Source organism: Melopsittacus undulatus, chromosome Z, assembly GCF_012275295.1.
Source record: "Melopsittacus undulatus isolate bMelUnd1 chromosome Z, bMelUnd1.mat.Z, whole genome shotgun sequence".
Lineage (NCBI taxonomy): Eukaryota > Metazoa > Chordata > Aves > Psittaciformes > Psittaculidae > Melopsittacus > Melopsittacus undulatus.
In genome coordinates, this window is record NC_047557.1 from 44145669 (window position 1) to 44162541 (window position 16873).

The following is a 16873-nucleotide window of genomic DNA, read 5'->3' on the forward strand; positions in this document are numbered from 1 at the left end:
CTTGCCACCCTTCAAGGGGGAGGGAATACCTCACAGCACAAATTTGGATCAGATTTAGTACAGGAAGCCACAGCCCAGTACAAGGAGGTTCTGTGCAAGCAGATGACAAACCGCATGTCCAGGGAAGGGAAGAAAAAGGCTGGGGAATGTTGATGGAGGAAATTGCCGACCCACCTCACAGCTGTGCTGTGGAGCTGTAATGAAAACTGTCATTACAGATTGCACAGGTTAGCCACAGCTGCACAGAGATAACAGCGCTGAAAGAGAAAACGCACTCAGCCGACACTGCCTCCAGGCCACAGTTCCCACTCCTATGTACAAATTGATCCCCTCTCCCTTAGAAAACTGCCTCCCATACTGTCTGGCCAAATCGTACCCACACATAAAGCCAACAACAGGCTGAGAACCAAGCAATGAAAGGAGCCTGCCCCACCTCTGCACACGGCCCTCCAGCACCTGCCCAGGAGCAGGACAACTGGCTGTCACATTTTCTGGCACCATCAAAGGACTTCAAAGATTCCTTCAAAAAAAGCAGTTTGCTGGTGTCCCCAGACAGGGTAAACATTGCTTAGAACATGCAAAAACAGCAATCCATCCTTCCTGTGCCAAGTTCAGCTCTATGTCAGTCTCTCAGTAAGTGGCCAGGTGAGAGCATTTGTGCTATGGTACCAGTCATGTGAAAGAGGTCTGAGAGGTTAAGAGAAGGCTGTCAAAAAGCACGTGGGAAAGAAGGAGACCACCAAAGAACAGCTTGATTTACAATAAAAATGGCTCCCTTTAGCAGGAAGAGCATACAAATTGGCATGACAGACAGTACAGGGGAGTAGAACTTTCAGACTAATATCCAACCCCAGAGTGCTCCACAGACCCACAGTAAGAAACATATTCATTGGCATGTGATATTACAAATCTGTGGTTGCAGAGGAGGTCAAAAAGGGGCAGGTACATTTAAGATTACTGCAGCAGGTGAAAACTCAGTTCTCTCACATTCTCCTCCCTCCCCTGCCCTTGCAAGTTTGGTCATCACTCAAACCCTGCTCCCTGTTATATCTTAATTCCTCAGTGGCTTAACCACTTCATGCTCTGTTTTAATTACTGACCTTGCTGACACTGAAAGCTTGTGGAAAGTATACCAAGAAACCACAATCAGTTCTGTGTAATTTCTAAACAATTTCAGAATTTCAGGCATTAGTATTTCCCATAACACTGAAATTAATAGCAGAGTTGCACTTTCAAACTAAATAGTACTTACATTATAAACTGTTCATACAAATGATTTTAAAAGACATTTAGTCTTTTATAAATGGGATTAATTAAATGTATAAATGAGAGTAATTAGATTGCAGAACTACAAAAGTAACTTGTTGACCTCTGTTGCAGAGAAGTTATAAAAATTTAGTGAATCTTAAAAACATTTATATGGAATATTTTCATATCAGTGGTCACTTTTGCTTAATGCTTCAGAAGAAAGTGAAATCCTCCAAAATTATGTGGGATGCAGGAACGGGTGTGAGGAAGGAATTCCTACTGACTCATGTGAACAGCTGGCACTATGAAACACCAGATAAGATTACCCTTTGCAAAAACAAGCCTAATTACAAGTCATCAGGGAATTCTAGCTTCCTGATTATATTCAGTCACTTACAAAAATAATGTTAACATTTCCAGTTTAAATGAATGATTAGTGTTAATTCTTGTTCTGTTGCGTTTTCAGTAACAGAAAATATGCTAACATGATATGACATCAGAAAGCAGCACACAAGGAAACCTCTGAAAAAAGGAAGTGCATTAGGTGGAAGAGACACCACTAATAGTAAACGAGAAGAAATGCATGGCTAAGACCAGAGGCACCTTCTTGGTAAAAAAAAAGCTTTTGTTGACATGCTGTCTCTTCCCTCATTCTGCCAGACAAATGCGTGCATGTCATAAGGCCACCTTGAGCCATTAATCTCTAGCACTCTAGTCAAGTCGTCAGGAATTAGCCATTAAGTTCAAACTTGTCTCTACTTTGATTATTCTGCTCCTCCAGCATGTAAAAATGCAGCAGTAGAACTGTTCCCACCTCAGAGGCAATGCTCGTCCTTGAATCCAGCCCTGTTTCCAAATTCTGTTTTCACCTTTCCTCCTCTGCCATCAGCCTCAACTGGTAAAAATCAGGTATTATTTTGTCTTACTATCTCCTCCTTGAGATTATTTCCTAACTATGACAAGTGTGGCAGCTTTTAGCATAACAGTTTAGTTCACCCCTTTCACCATTTAAAATGTAACTTCTTTCTATTGATACATTTCAATATCCTTCTTCACAGTTCTTTAAATGCAGCACTACACTTTGAGAAGACAGTCCTGTTTTGGGCTGCTTGTATTAATTGTGCAGCTGTTTGTTTTAATTGTTGTGCCTCTCTTAGGGAAGGCAGGAAGGAGAAGTAAGGACACAGACCTAAATAAAAATTAGCAACCATAACGATTAATTCTAAAGCTGTGGGCAATCAACAGGCCAAGCAATGCACCTTCTGTAGCAGGGCTGGCATCTCCACTTGAATCACCTCAAGTCACTGCTTCTAGAGTCTCCCTGACTGTTCCAGTATAACATTTTAGCTCCATGCACCCTGTCAGTATATCCAGGTTATCAGGAATACTCACAGCTCCTCTACTGGAAGACAAGGGAGAAGGACAGGTACGCTAATATGGGTTGGAAGGTAAGTATGGGCAATAAGACCAGAATAGGAACACCCCTAACAGAAAAGCAAACAGGGAAATGTGCACAGCATAGAGGAGATGTGCAGGCCCTTGGCACTGGGCCAGGATGACACAAAGGGTCCTTAGCACATGGAAGTGATTACAAAGAGGATGGGGAGACATCCAGAGTGCAAGAGCCTTGGGAAAGTATGTGGTGGACCTCAGAGAGTGGCAGTGGGAATATGAGCACCCCTGGGAGCAACATCAAGTGGGCTAGCCTCAGCATTTCACTTTAGGAAGCCAGCAAGGGAGCAGACCCGAAGGCATCTCTTCGCGCATCTACTGTTGGCACTGTGCTGAGGTTCAGCATTAATATGTGAAGATCCTGAACATGATCTCAACTTTCTGACTCCATCACAGGTTTGGAGGATGGTGAGAGGTGGAAAGGGGGACACCAAATATATTTTTGCCTACTGTTTTGGAACAACAACAGAAAATACCCACAAAAGAAATAAAAGAAACAACGGAAGTGGAAGAGAATTTTGAAACACATGTAGAAATACACTTGCTTAGAAATCTAGAAAGTATAGTAAAGTTCCAGACCAGCAAAACATCTAAGGTATGCTGAATTTTCTTCCTGCCAGTAATACCTTCCCTTACAGCTCCATATGCTTATGTGAGCAAAATATTTTAAATAAAACTTCCAGTAAGTAGACTGTAATGAATGGATCCAATATACTTAAAAACTATTAAGAAAACAAAGACCAAAGCTAACAGCTGATTGGTCTCATAGCTTTGCATGATTTATCAGTACATTAAACACACGGGAAACTTGATCATTTCATTTAAATGCATCACTGAGATGCATCTGCTTTCCTAATATTGCCCAATATATTTTCAGGAGGAATACTAAAAACACTGGCAGTTACCTACATGTTCTCTATGAATCACTGGCTGCACTGATTGTCTCTAAACAGTTAGGTTTAAAATTTACAGTCTCACTAGGTCGGCATGATTTATTTTTCTATTGGCAAAAGCTTCCTGGAGATTCTCCCAACAAAAAGACAGAGGTAGGACAAAAGTACTCCTGGACAGGATATGTGTGCTGTTAAATTTGCTGAGATGTAACAGTATTATTTATTTTAAATACAAAACAGTTATTTGTCTCAACATGTGCAATTATAGTGTCTTTAATACCTTTAATAGGCTGACTTCAATACAATTATCATCATAGTACCTGAAAGGCCCTGCCTTCTCATCTTCCCCTGCCCTGTTGCACTTCAGTACAGAAAAAGCAGCACCACAGAAACAGTGAGGATATTTGACTGGAAATCTAGAATGTATAGGGAGTTCCAAATCCAATAAAACACATAAGCTACACCAAATTTTCTTCATGCCAGCAGTCCCAGCTGCAGCCAACAGATCACTCATGTGCTGAAAGTTAAGCTTGTGCCAAAATGTATTGCTGGACAGGGACTTCTCATTTATTGTTCTCAAAACAGCCAGTATTTATTTTCCCAAGACAGTGGGCCATATTTAGTCATAAATTATAAAGCAGAACTCATCAGCTGCTTAGAAATTAATGGCATGAGATGGGCTCTTATGGATATAATCTCTTAAAGCTTCAAAACTGTCCTCAGTAAACTTAGACATAAAGAATTTAAGTGACCTGTTCCAGGGAGTTAATGTGCAAGTCTGCATCAGCACCTAGCTCCCACTCTTTAACCATGTGATAAAATTCAAAGAGGGGAAACAAGTGGTTACTACTGTAGAATTAAGAAAAGTTCATGCAACTTTCTCTTACCTTGCAGCCAGTCTCGAAAGTAGTGCAACCACATTTTGGGGAGCTGCCTATCTTCTTCCAACAAAACATATGTCACATTGCTGAAACTTCTGTGAAGTTCATATAGTAAGTGCTGGACATTTGGATAGTCTGCTTTTTGTGTCACGATATACATGTTGTAGAATGAAAAGTACTTGAACTGTGCGGCAATAAAGTCATATTCCCGTGTTTCCCGTGGTACAATGTCTGTGAGATCTAGTCCATCTCTCACCCGGGTAGTTCCATAAAGGCTGAGCCCAAGCAAACCCAGAAAAAGAAAAATAACCAAGATCTGCAAAAGAAAATGGAAATGCATTTGGTTTTAGGTTTCTAAAGAAATTAACAATTCATAATAGCATACTACAAAGCCAGGTTAAAAAAAAAACGCCAATCAAGTCTACTTTAAAACTTTTTATTTCTCCTGTTTTTTTCTTTTTTCATATACATACACACTACAGGGCTAACTAGTTTGTGCTTTATTGAAGGTACTCTGCACCACAGATGAGAAATTTATATCATAACAACGTTAAAAAGTGGCTTTAGTTTCACAAACTTACATTACTGAAGGTCACCAAAACCTTTTCTGGTAACATAATCTGAAAAATATCTCTCTACAGCACTCGCAAGATAAAACTTTTAAAGAAGTATGAAATTAGCTGTAAAATTCTTAATAACTGTTATTCTAAAAGAATTCTATTTATTCCTTGTATTTAGAATCATTGCCAGGATAATTTTATTACTGGGCAAGGCAGAGTCTATTTTTGAAAAACAGGTAAATAGTTCCCAGATTACCTTAGCTTTTGGTTTTAGGAGGAACGGAGCATAATGCTTTTCTGCAAAAGATGAGAGTGTCCACTTTGTACAGGGTGGCTCAAGGCAATGTATGCTGGAGTCTGAGAATTGGGAAAGCAAATCCCTCGTCGAGCTTGTGCTTTCTGGGCTCTGGCAGCTGAAATTATCTTGTGCCACTGTTACTGGCTGCACAGATATTTCTGAACGAGGCTCTGCTGTGGTGTAGTACACCTGCGTATGAGGATCGTATTCTGTGCGCAACTGCACTGTGGACTGCATTGTAATTTGAGTTTCATGTGCAAAACTGTGACTGCTGTATGGGGGTGGAGGGCTGTAGCAGGTATTGTCGTTTTCCACATATGCTTGAGGCTCAATCTGAATCACTCTAGTAACACACGGACTGTAAGAGAAGAGAAAAACATATGTTCGTATTTAGATCAAACTTAATCAGACTCGACAGAATAACCTGCTTCCATCTGAGACTGCTTCCACTACTATTAGAGGCTTTGCATTAATTAAATGTAACACTTTGAGATCAATTTTATTTTGCACCTTTAGGAAACATTTCTCAGACACGGTTCAAAGTGTAGCCCTCTGAGAATATGTTCATATATTTTTTGTTCAGGGAATAAGGAACCAGCATCTCTGTGAGGACACTGACATCTACCCACACTGCTCCATTATTTGCACAGGCCAATATTCAGGTAGGTGCATACAGCCTGAATACACAAGACATGTATGAGTTTGCATCTGTGTGCCCATGCTGAGAATTAAGCTATTTAGATCAAAATGTAAACACAGGATACACTGAGTTCTTCTGTTTAAAACTATTAAAGTAGTTGTTAAATAGTATTTGGGCCTTCTAGATAACATCTCAGACTTTTGGGAGACAGGAATTCAGAATGTTGCCTAGCTAAACAAACCAAGCTCTCATTAACTGCACTTCTTCATATGCAAACAGGCCTGAATTCTGATACACATTTGGTGCAATTTTAGATGAGAGAATAAATAGAACGTCTGATTGGTCTGTACTTCTGAGAATCTGGGCTCCAAAATTCAAGCACATTAGGCCATCCAGTGAAATGATGACTGAATGAGAAACAGAAAGTAGGAATCTTGGCCTGGGATCAACTCCCTGTTCTAACCACTCCCTCAAAAACAAATTTAGGAAATTGCTTTCACTCTTTTGACATGAAAATGTCAAACTAGGTCAGCTGCTAGGTGGGTGTAAAACATTAGGATAACACGAGGTGGATTGTCCACTTTCCTGTTATGACAGTAAGAGAATGTGTAGAAATGTAGCTGATGCTCTTTGTTGCAGGAAAAAGCAAAAAACTAAAGTAGAAAACATGCTTCATTTCTAAGCAGTAGCTCCACTGATGACGGCAGACTCATTCTACCTCTATGCTCAGAGCTGGCCATGTATCAAGTGAGAGTCCATATACAGACTCTTCAGAATGGCAGTGTTACTACTATAAACTGCTATTGCAACCATAACAGAAACTTGTATCAAGAATTATCCCATAACAGTTCCTCATAATCACATGAAACACTTTGCTAAGCCAAAGTCGTATTACAGTTTTTATATTGTGTTTATATATTTAAGTTTAAAGCCCTAAAAAGCATAAAAATTAGCACACATAGTGATTAACTGTAAGTAAGGCTTTTCAGTACCCTGAGTTATATAATCTTCCAATATTACCTAAAACTGGCACTGGACATATTCGCAAAGAGTGGATCTTTTATCTGCTTTCAAAAAGCTGTCCTCCAACAATCAAAATAAACACATGCCTGAATGAAACCAGAAGTATATGCATGAAAGGAATGGGGTAAGGGAGGGAAGAGAGGTACTGTAACTCTTCCCCTCAGGTAAAAAACAAAGTAGCAAATGGAAGTCTCTCACTAACAATTAGATCATAACAGTAACATACTAACCCTCATGCAATAAAAAACTCCAGCTCCTCACAAGGAATGGCAGCACTTACTGCTGACCACAAGAAGGACACGTCATATATCAACCTCTCACAGATTCTCACCTTGTAAAACAGCAGAATATATCCAGTCTCCTGTCTTCCCGACGATAAAGGTCCATGCTCAAGATAGCAGGAAAAATCAGCAGAACCATAGCAAAGTTGAATACCACCACAACTGCTGCCTAGAAATCAATCACAGGAAAAGTGATGTTGTTACTAAGCTTCATGTAGGGCACCAGCTTTACAAATAAAACATCCCTTCAGTTCTCATTCGTTCACCCATTTATCATGTCAACCCATCAGATGCTTCCAAGTTTTTCGCTGAGTAAACTGGGAGATACACTTTTACATTCCTGTTTCATCATAGTAAGCCTACTGCAATTAATTAATTTATTTCCATAATAAACTTCATATTGTTTTAATACATCTGAAATGTGATGGGATGTGATGATGATTTTTAAAGTGGAAAACCAGAGTCAACAGATCATAATTTTGCATGCGATCTTGCTGTATTTGGAGTAAAAAAAGATGGAAGGAAAACCAAACATGGAATTGGAAGTTCTCACATTTAAGGGATCTGAAGTAATTTAAGTATCACAATAACATTAAAGCACACTGTTGAAGCAGAAATTAAGTGAAGGTTTAAGTAAATTTTACTGAAAATGTTGTATTTACTAAATTCTAAAGTACTTCAAGTACTCACCCTAAAAGTTTAGCCAGAAAGAGCAACATTGTGGGTTTATTAAGGATTATTTTTAAAGGAGAATCAAAATTAATTCAACACCACATAGTAAATCTGTGTATTAATATGCTTGTGTTTGACAACTTGATTAATGACTCAGTCTGCCAAAAAGAGTCTTAAATTGGAACGAGGGTACTTGGTTTAATTTGTAAAGCAAGTATTACGTAATGAAAAAACCCAACCTCCCCTTCCTTTCAAATCCTACTTCAAACCCTTTCCCACAAAGAGATTCCCAGAGAATCTCCAAAAACATATGTGGTGCAGGATCTATCATTATTATTAATAGCATTTATTTGTAATGCAGAATTGTTAGGAGCACTAGCCATCACAAAGGAAAAGCCTGAGCACAGATGGGACTAGAATATAGCTGTAAGAGTAGGAAAGACACTGGGAAAAAATAGTTGAGGCATTAACAGGTGAAAAAGAACTCTGAAATCCTCATACTTTACCTGTTAAATAAGCAGTAGCTATCTCAATTGCAGCCTGATTTCAGGTTAAGGAAATCATACAAACTATGAAGTTCCCCCACCTGTAACTTCTAAAGTAACAACCACTTGGGTTAAAGCAGTCATAAAAAAAGAACAAAAGTTGGGCTACAAAAATGAAGTCGCTGACCTGATACAAATAGGCCCTCCTTTTTTCAGGACAAATGAATGGCTGCTTTTGATGTTGAAAAATCAGGCCTCAAAGCTGGTAGCTAAAAAGATGTGATATCCAATATCCACGTTTTTAAAATTCTTGGCTTACATGTCAAGTAAATAATATAAAATGGCTAAATAATGACATTTTTATTTTTGCAACTCTTTATCTGTGAAAATCAAAGTACTAACACACTGAATGATTTCAAATTGAAGCTGTCAAAGTATAATAAAAAGACTAGATACTGTTTTTACCCCTCTGAGAATGACAGAATCAACTAGTTATGTAAATATTTTCTAATAATTTCAATAATAAATATGTTGCAAACAGAATTATTTCCTATTGGTGTTTCTCTTTTGTTCTCTCTAGCCTGCCTGGAGTAAGATTTTGGTCCTGCTGGTTGTTCACAGACATAACTACTAAACCAGAATTTACCGAGTATTTAAAAGCCAAATTAGTATTTAGCCATCTTTGAGAATAAAGATCCAATGACTGTTTCATGATTCATATATATCCATGCAGAAATGTATATAAGGTTATAACCAAAACTTTAAAATTAAGTGATTTCCTTTTGATACTCTCTAGAATTAATTGAATCTGTCAGAAAAACAAATGGCTGCTGTTACAAGCAGTGTGTTCATTGGACCTAGTTCATACAACTGCTTGCTTTATTGCTGTTAAACCAGAGAAGGCTGAATCACTTATATAACATGAATAACTAGTTGTCTCTAATCAAGATCTTCTATCAAGGATGTGCTAAGATTTAGTGAGATTTGGAAAAAACAGCTGGGGCCTGACCCAGTAATTCTTACTCCTCCCAGCACGGCTGAAAAACTCACAGAAGTCCTCTGTTCCACAAACTGCAAACACTTAATGCCACTAAACATAAAAAATAATACTTAAGAGTGTGGTAGAGATGCCATTAAAGTTACTTATATTCACACTGGATTCTTAAGAAGCATCAAAACTAACCCAACAGCACACAGTAAATCTACCTAATAAAACGGCATCCCTTTTAGACCCCTTTTTAGGGTGTTGATGTACCAACCCTGCAAGTAAAGTATTTTTAAACAATCCTTACTGTTCTGATTTGGACTTAAATAAATTCCTAGAACTTAATACCTCACTTCTTATTGAACGCTCTCTCTCCCTCAACCACCTCCCCAGATATTCAAGGACGTTCTCAGTTTTCACAATTAAATACAGAAACTAGTTCCTGTAGCAGCTTTAATTTGTTGTCCCACCAAAAAACACACAGCCACTTGATAACGAGTGGAAAAGAAGAACTGCTGATGGATGAGTCAGTGCCTGACCTGGTACATCAGCCACTGCTCCCCCTCCAATACCATTTAGACATCTGGTGGCTGGGAATAGGAACGTATGAGAAATGACTATGGTAATACCCCACAAGCTGTAACTATTACACTGATTGGAAAAGTAGCAACAAAAAAATGTGGTAGCAGAGCTTCCAGAGTACAGGCAATCTGTTAGCAGCACCCAATGTGAGAGCATGCTTCAGATTTTTGGAAACAGGGCATCTTCTCTCACCCCTTCAGAGATGAATGGTCAAGTGCAAAAGTGCCTTAGACCTTTTCCTTGAGAAATCAACACAGGTAATATTAGTCCTAGGAGGGATAAAATGGGGCCTACTCAAGAGTGTAAAATGAAGGCATTCAGCAAAATGAGATCAGAGAGTAGTAAAAAAATTCCATTAATTGGAAAAAAATGTTGGCCACTTCCTGAGAAACATACTCCATTTTTTGCATCTTTTCATAATGCACAGCCTAAAAATATTATTGCTGCTGCAACTGTTAACGGAGACAGAAGAATGGCAGTCTGTGCTGGAGGCAGCAAGGGAGACGTGAGCCAGGCTGGTAGGCTGGGGCCCCACCAAAGGTATGTGCTGCTATGTGCTGTTCCTGGCAGCCCACCCAAGGAGAACGGGTGTGCTGTATAGCCAGAGGTGATGAACAGATGAGGAGGTCCATCAAGGAAACTTCCACCCTACTGCTCTCAATCTGCAACTCCCTCTTGACAGTGTACAGACCCAGATCACCCCTGTGCCCCACCTTTTCCTTCAGGCTTTAATTTTTCTCGTTAAATTCTCATGTCAGGAGCAGGCAAAAGTAAATTATGTGAGTAAAAGGAGGAGGACAAACCACTTTAGCAGAGCAAGATAACTGAATGAGCTTAAAAACGTACATTCTTTCTCTTCACAAACCCACCACCACACCACCTGGTACATTTAGGAAAAAAAAACCTTGTCATTCTTCTGTTGAGGGAAAAAGTTACTGCTAAGACTTATTGGGAAAAGTTCCACACTTGCTCATTAGTGAATACACAACACTCCTCTGCTGCTAGGGGAGGAAGTTTCTGGTGTAAGCAAGAAGTGTTAGATGACTTTTTGTGAAGCTTCTCTTTCCTGGGCAGAATTTGTTCCATAATGGTGTCTGAATAATCTGGCTCCCTTCATTAATAATTAATATTAATTAATAATTAATAATCTGGCTCCCTGAATAATCTGCCTTCCTTCATTTATACTCAAAACAAAGGGCTATGTTTATGACATTCGTACTACAAACTTCAAAAACCTTCAGTGGATTTCCCTGATAACCTTTTCCTCCGCCACAATTTTAAGAAATGAAACACTTCTGAAAACTCAAGACTTCTTCCTTCAAAGTCCTGAGCACTCTTACAGGTGATTCTTGTAGCTCAGTATCTGGGACATGTTCAGCAGCTCTGCCCTAAAACTTCTTAAATAAGGAGCTAGTAAGATTAACAAATAATAATTAAAAAAAAAAAAAGAAAAAGCTACAACAGTCCCTGTCTGCTTTATGGAATTAATTTAAAAAACTTCACTTTCAAAAAGGATCAGTAAATGGACTTCCATTTTTTTAACTTGGCAAGAGCTAACCCTAGGCATCTCCTAAGACAGCATCAGACTTGCAGTGTTTGAGTTCTATAAATTAACAACTCAGAGGTATCAATGAACTGCTTTAGCTGGCAGAACAGAAGAGAAGCTGAGAAAGAAGAAAGCATTGATATGTAAAATGTGAGATTCTAACTAAAAGCTGGGCTTCTAGATGCAGGAAGCCATTTATCCTCCCTCAGCAGCTGGGCCTCAACAGTTATGGAAACTTTGACAATTATCTTGCAATGTCTCAAGAAAAGTGAATGAAGAGCAAAACAAGGTCAAGAACAATCCTTTTTTTAAGCCCATCTGCTAAAAATTCACTATCTAGATGAGAAGAAGGCAGCATCTGTGAAAAGTAAATGCACTATTTTATTGCTTTCTAAGTCTTGATAGGAAGCTATCAAAGACTGCAAGACTTCTTGTTTAAACAAGTCGGAGTAAAAGAGAGAGGGAGGAAGAAGACAGTAAATAAAGAAATCCATACATAAATACAGACCACCCACCAAAATCTGCCATGGTTATGGGATCCTGAATGTTATGATTAATGTATCACCTGATTTTGATTTTACCTGGTGAAGATAGGCAAAGCAAGTAATGGGTGTTCCTTTCTAACAACAAAGGGTGTTATTTTAGTGGTTAATTATATACATATCAGTCATATATATTGCTCTGCCATCAGTAAATCTTTATTATGGGTCTCCAGCTCTCTTTTTTTTCTTTTTTGCACATTTTTCCATCTCTTCTATATATATAAGGGGTTACTATGCACAAGCAAAAACAAATTACAGATGCATGTGAGAAAAAGATTGAGCAACTCAAACATTAACTTCTGGACACCCAAATATTCCTACACATAGATTCCATATTAATCACTGCCTTAGAAAGGACTGTGATCGCGATGTTTTTATTCTGAATAATATCAACATGTTCGTACATGAATATGTTGAAATCTCACTGGAAACTCTTTGTTTGTCATTTTGCTGTGTAGACTTTATTTTATGAACTTTCACTGACTCAGACTCCAGAGTGGCAGCAGTCAAAAAGAAAAGAAAAAAATTTAGAAAGGTATATTTAACTTATACTTCGATTACAGTAACGATTACAGATGTCTTCATGTACGTTCCAAAAGCAACCTGTCACGTTCTGATGAATATGATGAACATGTCATGTGAAGAGCAAGAACAGAGAAAGGCTGAGCAAAATTTCATCAGATAAGGAAGAATTAATTTTGGTGTCTCACACTCAACGGGTTAGCAGTGCAATTACGACAAAAAGGTCCATCACTATTGGACACTTGTTATAAGATACATTTAGGCTGAACAACTCATTGCCGGTGAAGATCTCCAGCAGCCTGTTGGCTGCTTAAATTACATGTTGAATGTCTTTGGGCCACAGATTTAGAAGACATGAGTAACCTCTTCCAACACAAGAAGTGTTACACTGCAAAATATATTTCACACATTGGCACTGTTCTTTGCCATATAATAAAACAATTCACTGTCACATGCCCTGTAAGAATGGACATCTAGGTTTCTGGCAAATCAGGAGAGCTAAATATTGCTAATCAGTCAGGACTAGAAATCTAGTTTTAGCTGCCACAGACATCTGCTAAAAAGTGCATAAAACCAAACAGGCTTTTACTTTCTTTTATTATCCACTATGAAACAGCCTACTGAGAGAAAGTGGTAAACAAACTATTAATGCTTATTGGTAACATAACTGCAATCTCAAACAGTTTACCATTTTACAGCTTAATGCAGGTGTACATAAATCTTTGAAAACAGTTGCCACATGTATTAAGAAAAATTGCAGCCCGTGTTTCCTCTGAGTAGCCAAGGGCTCAGGGAGAATGAAAAATGATTGGAGAACCAGGCTACAGCAGAGGAAAAATAACTACTGAAAAATTAAGTCTGCCTGCTCTGCACCAAGGTCAGACAGCGCTATAAATTGCTGGTGTCAGAGGAGGAACTCCTAAAGCTTTCTTCAAAGAGCCCTTGCTTGCAGAAGAAAGCTTTCTCCAGCATCCTTAATATTTCATATTCCTGAAGGTATATTGTCCAAACAAATACAAGACAAAGGGAAAAAGACAGAGCAAGCAATACATGGTTCAGCACATAAAATTCACATTTTCTCTCAAAGCAGCTGGAAAGTAAAATTCTTCAAGTTTTCTCCAAGTTGCTAAAATTACGTTGGAAGTAAGGAGTACAAACTGCTGCAGTAATAATTAATATGGCAAATGCATAATTGCTGCTGTCACTGCATTATGGTTATAGTTTTAAGAGCAGCAAATGCGACAAACATGAATGAAAGATTAAATTCCTACTGAGGAATGTTACAATACACAGTAAAGCATAGTCTACTCCTCTTGACTTAAGAATGCAAATCTTTCTGAAGAATTGTTTCTTCTTAGTTACATAAATCTTGGACTTTGCACTCAACCCAGTGATGAGGCAGTGTATTCTTTCACCTGCCAGTAGGATGCGAGAGACTGCAGGCATGCGAAACGGAAGGAGAAGAATCAAGGGCAGACAGCAGCTGTTATCACCCAGATCTATGGTAAACAGTGATCACACACTGGTTCAGTGAACTGCAGTAGCACTGAATGCAAACTTTGACACTACTACTAACAGGTATCATCATTGGCTTTCCATGATGGGACCATGCATAAGAGCCAACAAAGAGCATACAAACTTACTTGGAGTGAAAATGCTCGTAAAGCAGGAATAGGGATTAAGGCAGCCATAAAGAAAGCAGTAACATTGCTGATAGATGTAAGGGCTACACTTGCTCCTGTTCGCTTCAAACATTCACCTGTTCTGTCCTGCAAAACAAATAATGTGTCTTAAAAGTCAAGTGAATAAGGTGATGTCCTGCAAATGAAGGGGTCATCTGACAGATATAACACAGTAACAGTGAAAAATTATTACAATGAAACTCTGAACACAGGTGTGCATTTGAGAGTAGTGAGAATAAACAGTATACTAAGTATTCTGTTCAGGAGAAAAGCAGACGGCACATGAAGTGTTCATGTTTTTTGTGGGTAGAAAATATTATCAGCTGATTCAGAACACAAAACTAAATGGGTTTATATCAGCTATAAACCCATTATATCACTGACATTATATCAAATCCATTATATCAAACTTACATTATATCAAATACATCTGTATTTAAGTAGGATGTACTTTCCACTAGTTCCACTTGGTGTTCCCATTTTTCAAGCAAAATAAGCATGTATTAACAGTGTGAGGCATAACATACCTATGTATCTTGAAGTATGTAAGAAAAAAAACAACTAAACCACCAACCCAAAACCCAGGCACCACACATAAAAAACACAGGGAAATCAAGATAAACACGTGACCCTTTCCCAACCCAACAGGTTATTTTGAAGCATATGGGGATTGTAGTAGAGTGAGTTGTAGTGCCTGCATGCCAAACCAGTTGGAAAGAGCACAAGAAAGACACTGCCTGTACAGAACAGAATCAACAAATATATACTGTTTTTAAATGGCTTGTAGTTTGGATATGGAACTCTGGACTGAGTGTGAAAAGGTCAATAAAAGGAAAGAATCATAAAATTGATGACACCATAGATTTCATAACATTAATATGTTATACTTTCAAATGTTACAGTCAATTACAAACACCAGAACAGAAGCCCCCCCAAAAAAATAGAAAACTCAAATTTAAGATCAAAACAAATAAGTAGAGCCAGTAGTTGATACAAAAAAGAGAAATCTTTGTTTTCTAAGCTCTCCTTCTCCTCGATCTTTACACATTCAAGTTTTTGCATTCTTCCATTGAAAGCATTCTATCATTTAATTGTCAGACTTATATTTGAGTTTGTTCCTAAAATTACACTTACTTTTGTTGAAATTTCGGGCAGAATTTGGACTATGAAAATTCGTCTTTGTATGACAACTATACATTTTAAATTTCAAGATAAAATAAATATAAGACACTATTAAAAAAGAAAAAAGAATCTGAACATTCCAAAACATTCTACGATCACATGTATTGCCATTACTTCTTATCTTGACAGACATAAGAATTTACAGACCCTAGGAAAAGCTTTTGAGAAACAATATAGGTTTTTCTAATCACTGCTTATTAATTCTGGATACAGTTATCTTTTCCTACATAACACTTCTTGTTTTGTCTTCCCCCAAATCCCCATTCATTATTACCTCAAATGGAATTCTCTTATTCTGCCCTGTTTCACTAAACGCATGTGCCAGAAGGAAAACATCATCTACACCAACTCCAAGAGCAAGAAAAGGCAAAACCTTGGGGGAGAAACAAAACAAAAAACAAACAAGAAAGCTGTTTTATGATCTGCCATGCAGCTACCCATTAAATGGCTAATTAAAGCAACTTACATTACACTATTCACAAACCCAACGGTAACATGAAAATCAAAAGGATGTGATAGAGCTATTAGCTTTTATTCTGGAATACTGCTGAGGAACTTCAGTATACCATTTACAGCTACACCAAAAATAATTAAATTTTGGGGTAGACAAGGAATATCTGGCAATAATTCAAGCTATAGTAAAAATATCTTCAAAATCTAAGCATCCTGATAATTTAGATGTAAAGACAAAGCTTATTATCTACAACTGGATGCCTCCATTCATGCTGGGAACAAAATAATCAAATAACCCAGAATCTAGTAATTATACAGACTGCATGATATTTGCCTCTTAATATCATTTTACAGCATGACCACATAATTTTTTACAGCAAAAGCTATGAGATGGGAGAAAGGCACAAGTAAAAATCTCATGCCAAAATACTTTTGCAGGTTTTTCACCCCTGAAAGATTCAGTTGTGTTGATTTACTAGCAGAGTACTTGTAATTTAACAGCAGACATGTGTCTCCTAAATACCTGAGTTGTGGCAGCATTAAAGGAAATTCCAATCAATGAGCACAGGCCCAATCCTGCAGCCACTGAGAGTGCAACCAACAAGACTCCTGCCAGCCCCACGGCACCCTGAGACTTGGCACAGTCCCACCGCAGCATTGTTAAACAGGCGTAGGCAAGCTAAAGCAAGGGGAGGGGGAAGAAGTTGAGGGAAAAAAGCAAAACGTCAAAATGGATCCTTCTCTAACAGCTATCTCTTATCAACCAAAATACAAACATTTTTAAATAGAATAGACACATCACAAATATCACACAGAGAAACAGGTGACAAGCCTGAGACAAATTTACAAACTGTGGTTGATATTTTATATATATCTAAAATGTTCTGGACTGCTGACTGGTAACCATAAAATATTTAATCCCTGCTCTACTACCAGAGAAAATTAA

At 38.1% G+C, this 16873-nt stretch overlaps 1 protein-coding gene across 2 annotated transcripts in view; it reads right to left on the bottom strand.

Moving 5' to 3' along the window:
* The window catches only part of PTCH1 (patched 1), a 74984-nt gene that overhangs the window by 20751 nt on the left and 37360 nt on the right, over positions 1 to 16873 (bottom strand). For both annotated transcript variants that reach the window (XM_034072756.1, XM_034072755.1), the window contains exons 10-15: positions 16451 to 16606; positions 15749 to 15847; positions 14254 to 14379; positions 7327 to 7445; positions 5291 to 5690; positions 4481 to 4790 (exon numbers count right to left, since the gene is read on the bottom strand). In XM_034072756.1, the coding sequence (XP_033928647.1) occupies positions 4481 to 4790; positions 5291 to 5690; positions 7327 to 7445; positions 14254 to 14379; positions 15749 to 15847; positions 16451 to 16606 (1210 nt within the window). The remainder of the gene's footprint in view (positions 1 to 4480; positions 4791 to 5290; positions 5691 to 7326; positions 7446 to 14253; positions 14380 to 15748; positions 15848 to 16450; positions 16607 to 16873) is intronic.